Here is a 6,648-nt window from a genome sequence, read left to right on the forward strand (position 1 = left end):
ACCATACCCCTTTATAAACCTCTTGTAATACCCTATCAAACCCAAGAATTCCCTTAAGGACTTGATTGTAGTAGGGAATGGCCAATGCTTCATTGCTGCCAGCTTTTCAAGATCTGTTTTAACACCTTCAGCTAAGATCAAATGACCCAAAAATGTCACTTTTGTTGTAGCAAACTGACACTTAGAGTATTTGGCTAGCAGGCTATGTTTCTTCAAAATTTCCAGAGTTGTCTTCAAATGCAACACATGTTCATCATAGTCCTACTATATACCAAAATGTCATTAAAGAATACTAGGATAAACTTTCTTAAAAGGAGCCTGAAAATTTCATTCATCAAACTCTGAAAAGTAGAAGGGCCATTTGTTAAACCAAATGACATTACCAAAAATTCGTAATGCCTTTCATGTGTTCTGAAAGTAGTTTTATGTATATCATCAGGTTTTACCCTGATTTATTAATATCCTGAACGCAAGTCCAACATAGAAAACAACTTTGATCCACTGAGTTCATCTAATAATTCCTCCAGAACTGGAATGGAGAATTTATCCTTCACTATGACCTTATTTAAGGCCCTATAATCCACACACATATGCCATGATCTGTTGTCCTTTCTAACTAGTAAAATAAGGGAAGAATATGGGCTGTGACTGGGCCTTATCACTCCAGAATTTAGTAGCTCCTTCACAATCTTCTCACTCTCATCTTTTAGAAATTAGGGTAATGGTATGGTCTTAAACGGTATGGTCTTACTAAAATTGGGTTGGTGTTTGGAAAAAGGGTGATGGAATGGTCATGGACTCGGGTTGGGGGAAGGCCTTTTAGGTCTCCAAAGACATCCCCATATTGCTTGAGGAAGTCTTGGATTGGTTTGAGAAATTCTCCAGCTGGATCATCCTCACTGGGCCCAATAAGCTGCAGTAACAATCCATTCTTTTCCAGCTTATGATTCACAGTAGGATTACCTTGCTCAATAAGGTTAGAAGGACATAACCCCTTTAGCTCCACAACCCTTCCTTGGGATTGAAATTTCATGGACAGATCTTTGAAATTCCACAAAATAGGTCCCAACTCATGTCACACTTAGCTAGTACTAGCACGTAAGCATCAATAGTGAAGACTGTCCCTTGTATCTTAATCTTGATGGTTGCAGACCTCCCTTCACTACCAACTTGCTCCCCATTAGCCACCTTAACTTTGACAATCTCATGCACATTTACTAGTATTTCCCAATTTTTAACAATAGAGGGGTCCAAAAAATTTTGGATCGGATATCTAATACCACAACCTTTTGATTGTGCCTCGTGCCTTTTGCCATGTATTGCCACTATGGATCAGATATCTAATACCACAATGTAGCACCCTTGTAATAACACTAGTAGTATTTAATGGATTTCTATAACGGATGATGGAAATGTGTGATAGAAATGGAAATAGCTCACTTCGAGGATAAGAGCCTCCAAAGAAATAAAGAGAGGAAAAAGGAAGAAAGTTGATAATTGGATTCTCATAAAATCTTGCTTAACATTCTTACGTACAGACTAACCTCATATAAGTCTGACACAGGGAATACCAGACTTGGATTCCTCTTCTGGAAACTCACAACACAGCAAACCAATAATAGAATACTAAACAAACTTCTAATGGACTGAACTACTCCACGGGCTGGCAATTTGGCCCATGACCCTTACAGACACTTGATAACAACTACACTTAACACTTACTATTGATCCAACTCATAAACCCTTGACTCGAGCCTGGCCCAATCTCACAGTCAAGACACAACCCTAATTCATCTACTTCCATCTTCATGAACCAGTAGACTTCTGAAGTGTGACATATTGGATGTAGATTTCCATGTATATTATATATATTAGTAGATTCAGATTCTTCATGCATGGGGGTGATAGATCAGGCTATATATATATATATATATATATTGTTAGGCCAAGTGGCAGTACTAAGGATACAGATAGATGCTCACGAACCAAACTCTCAACTGCTAAAACCACAAACTGCATTTGGTCGATCTACCCCCAATCCTGAGGGTCACAAAGACTTATTAATTTTCTACAAATAGTCTGTTACATTAAACAAAACATGCTAAAAATATATCAAAACCTATCTTATATCACCATGCCCCTATCTATTGAAAACAAACTAATTTTATATTTCACAAAAGCTTCAAATATCGAAAATGGCCAAACCTTCTTATCAACCACTCCGACTATCCTTCATATGTCACCATGTCACAATCTAGGAAAGCATCATTGAACAAAAATAAAAATAATCTTTTCAGAATTCCGGGGGGGGGGGGGGGGGGGGGGGGGGGGGGGGGGGAAGGCCAAATTAGAACAAGTCACTAGTTGTATTTTGACTTGCTTACATTGAATTTTCTCTCTCTTTATACTCTTATTAAAGAAAAAAAAAGTGAAAGAGAAGAAAAGCCGATCATGAAAATCTTCTGTGAGAGTAATTGCAATTCGATACAACTATCTCCCTCAACAGCTATAGCAGAACAAGACACATGAGCTAACATTCAGCTAGGCATGAAGCACCAAACACAAAAGCAGGAATTGGAGTGTGGCCTTCGAGCACAATTGACACCACTAAATACATAATCATGAACAAGTACCCTCCTGGCAAGAAAAATATGGGTAACAGCAGCAAATGCTTCATATGCAAACTCAAGAGAAATTCACAATCACATGCTGACAGACATCAATTAATATAGATCAATTATTCCTAAAGGTAACAAAGAATTGTTTTGTTTCTACTTTTGAGATAATCCTGCTAAACTATCATTTTTTATTTTTCCCTAAACAAAGAGAATCGAAACCAAAAAAGGTATAATTCAAGACTGTAATGTATATTTACTCCATCACAGAAAATAAAAAAAGGTGAGCATAATTATAGTCTGTTCCAGAATTTTTTTAAATTTTTTTTTATTATTTTTTAAAAAAGTCCGTCCATTGGTAGTCCAACATTGAACCATTCCCATCAGCACAAACACAATTTTTTTTTTTTAATTTACTCTTTTTTTTAATATTACTAAACAATGAATGGTAGAAATAAATTTAGATATGAACGAAATTACAATCATCAATTATGTTCCTAATATTAAAGAGGGCTTCCCAGTAATATGAAAAGTGAAACCTGATCAGGGGAATATTGATACCGTTAGAGAAAGGAAGTACGTTGATTTCTTAAAACATGGCATTCCTTTTTTAATTTTTGTCCACGGATTAGGAAAGGAGGTACAACTATACAACCAACATAAATTAACACAAAGGGCTTGTATTTAAAATATAGCTCTCCATAGGAGAACAAATAGCAATCCTGTCAGGTTCAAGACAAAAAGAAAAAGAGAAAAAAATTCTTTCCTATCTTCCATTCTTCCAACAAAAGGAAAAAAAACACATAAAGTACATACACATAAAGCATATCTTGCATCACTGTTCCAGCTTCAAGGAAACAACTCGTGACTGTCTGTTCTGTCTCACCACCTTGATAAAGAGTATCGAGAGGCAAGAAGGAGCCCACCATGGCCGGCGGACCTTTTGATCCCCTTTCAAGCAAGCCACTGGAGATGTAGTAGACTTCGTTATATACAACTCATAACTACATTACACTATGAGATGACACAACAAAGCTCTTATTCAGCACACAACTTTTGTTCCTCTAGAAAAATATATATCAATTTCATTATAAAAGGGAGAGTAATGAAATTTTAACAAGAAAAATGGTACAATAACAAAATTTTAACACAGGAGCTGAATGAGAATGTAATACCGTGCCTAATATAGGTGTGTGCCATATCAGTGAAAAGTTTGGAGTTTGAGATGAATGAACCAGTTACACCAGACTTTTTTAAAGAGATACAAATCCCACAAATTCAAAAATAAAAAAAGAAGAAGAAAATTAAATATTATTCTGCTTTTAATTTTGGAAAAACTAAAAGTACCCACCTATAGACATCAGGAGTAATGTAGAAGAATTACCCTGTAAACTGCTAACTGCTATACAAAGCATTAGTCGAGCACAGAAATTTGTTCATTTAGGCCCTTAATCAAAAGTATGATGCCAGCATCCTTTGTACCACGTGGCACCTCCACCCCCACCTTTTGTGTCTCTCACCCCAACACAATACTAACCTAACATCTGTGAGCATGCATCTTGCCCCCCAATGAAAAGACGTGCACACACACACACACACACACACACACACACACACCACAAACCTTTAATCCGCCTGAGCTCCTTGCACAGGGTGATGAAGTCACCCCATTTCATGTGGCATCGTCTTATAAACCGAAGGATCTGCTCAGTGGTAAACATGGACATACTTTCCAGGTATTCTCCGTTGACACCATTTTCTTTAAAAATCTGGCGGTAACTACCGAGATTTATCTCTTCCAACCACAAACCAACATCCTGGAAAAACAGAAATAGAATTTTGCACAATGCATGTCAGTTAGCCACATATCCTGATGCTTCTATATTTTTTTAAAGTAATAAATGAGTCACCAAGTCTTCAGAATGGCAGCAAAGATGCATATGTTTCCAAGTTCATTTCTATCAGAAAATAGTGTTCAGCTAAATTATTTTGAATTCAGAATGGCAGAGAAGATGCATATGTTTCTATTCATCCCATTGTTTTATAAGAAATCCATAGGGCTGCAGACCACGGGTCATCACAAATCCTTAACATTGATGATGAAGTGAATGATACAGATATCTGAATAAAAGAGATAGCCATCACTGCTAATTTGGATTTGCTACATTTCTTCATTCACTGCACTTCCCATTTGTAGGGGTGTTCCGATTTCTGTTGTGAACCAAGATGATCTTCTGACTCGAGTTGAAAATCTGTCAGTCTGACCAGTCAGCTCAGAATGGCATATGTTGAAAATTCCTTCTCCCAACCCATTGTTTCAGCTAGGAGACACGAAGACCTGTAGTTCGGCTCTTTATGTATATATGCTCTCTAACTAAATGAAAATTACAGAAATCTTCTTCTAGGGTAATTGCAGGAATTTTCAACACCCCCTTATGGTGATCCAAATCTTCCTTGTTTGGGCTCATCAGCTTTTTGCATGGAAAAACTACATGGCTCAAAATTAAAGCTTTTTTCCAGGAAAAAAAAAGATTACAACGTCATACAATCTGGGGACTAAACGAGAACGTACTGTGCATTCCAAAAGACAGTTTAGCCTTGTTAATAGAAACGTAATCAATACAATATCCTTTCCATTGTAAGATTAATTAAGTCAGACTTTATAATATCAGGATAATCAATCAAAACTGAAACTTCCCAGTTCATACTTGCTCCATTCAGCATAACCATCGAAACGACCAACATACTAACCACAACCTCAACTAATAGTAAGTCCCGATTGAACCCAAAATCGCAGAAAACTTAAACAAAGAGACTAACTAAAAAAGCCAGAATTTCGAGGATCAATTACTGTACACACAAGCAATCAAGCAAGGCGAATCAATTTACCAAGTAACAGCCATGATCAAACCTCCCAAACAAGCAATTCTAGTATATGATCCGAGAAACCCAAATCACACATCAAAATTAAACAGGATCTACTTGGAAACAGAAGGCCCGAATGATCAAAATCATAGAGGGAGAGAGAGAGAGAGAGAGAGAGAGAGGTGATAAATACCTCAACAGTCCAAATGAAGAAATCAAGAGTCTCCGGTGGGTGTTCTTTGCTCATCTCCAAAATCAATCACCCAAAAACGCCTAAATCATTTGCAACCAAACAAAGTCTCAACACGTCAAAATACAAATGAATTATAGCGCATGACCAAAAACATTAAAGATAGGATTGTAACATGGGCTCTTCTAAATTCCCCTGAAAACAGAATGAGAGGAGAGAAAACGGGTAACTGATAACAATCAAAACAGGTAGAGGAGTGAGATGAAGTGGTAAGATCCCAGTAACTATATTCCTTATACATCAATTTCATTTTTCTGAAAAGAGAAAAATAACATAAAAGAGGAAAGTGAAAGAGCTTACCGTGAGAGGAATGGTCAATACGAGTCTGACTGAAAATTTGGGGTATGAAGTTTTAATATTCGATGTTTGATTTTGGGCACTCTTGTCTTGTCTCTGTCTTGTGTGTGTGTGTGTGTGTGTGTGTGTGTGTGTGTGATATTAATGGGGACTGAACAATTGATGATGGATTATATGCATTATTGGGTCTCTCCTTAAACTGAGTAGAAATGAATGAGTAGAGTAATCACTCGCTTTCCGATCTTCCCCACCATTACTAACTTACTTTTAATCATCAAGTTAATGATATTTTGTCTAAAAAAAAAAGTTAATGATATATAAAAACATATCATTAAATTTGAATTAAGAAAAAATAAATTCCTTCAAATGTGTAGTAACACCATCCTTATTAAATAAAATTTCATGTTTATACTAAGTTTTGTTCCTTCTTAAAATTTCTATTTTCAGTTTTGGGAAAGGAAAAAAAAAAAAGTTTATATTTATATTATCTTCTCGTTCCATATAATCAAACGATTGAAATTTAAGTAAAGAATAATAATTGATTTTTTAATTTACATTAAAAAAAGAACCATTAAAAATGAGTTCTCTTTTGAGTTGTTAAAATTATCATTGGAAAATGAT

The 6,648-nt window shown here is 36.0% G+C and overlaps 1 protein-coding gene across 2 annotated transcripts; it reads right to left on the minus strand.

Annotated features, from left to right (window-relative positions):
* Positions 1-2,331: 2,331 nt before the first annotated feature.
* On the minus strand, positions 2,332-6,207 carry LOC121251740. 2 transcript variants are annotated; one of them, XM_041151078.1, is made up of 5 exons: positions 6,031-6,207; positions 5,674-5,753; positions 4,240-4,432; positions 3,432-3,581; positions 2,332-2,637 (listed from the first exon to the last, which is right to left on the minus strand). In XM_041151078.1, exons 2-4 carry the CDS (start codon positions 5,725-5,727, stop codon positions 3,451-3,453), a joined length of 378 nt encoding a protein of 125 aa, XP_041007012.1. In that variant the 5' UTR covers positions 5,728-5,753; positions 6,031-6,207; the 3' UTR covers positions 2,332-2,637; positions 3,432-3,450. The 2 variants fall into 2 exon arrangements, with proteins under 2 accessions (XP_041007012.1, XP_041007011.1); XM_041151077.1 differs by lacking the exon at positions 2,332-2,637 and having other exon boundaries at positions 3,280-3,581.
* Positions 6,208-6,648: the final 441 nt, after the last annotated feature.

This window comes from Juglans microcarpa x Juglans regia, chromosome 2S (genome assembly GCF_004785595.1).
Source record: "Juglans microcarpa x Juglans regia isolate MS1-56 chromosome 2S, Jm3101_v1.0, whole genome shotgun sequence".
In the NCBI taxonomy this organism is placed as follows: domain Eukaryota; kingdom Viridiplantae; phylum Streptophyta; class Magnoliopsida; order Fagales; family Juglandaceae; genus Juglans; species Juglans microcarpa x Juglans regia.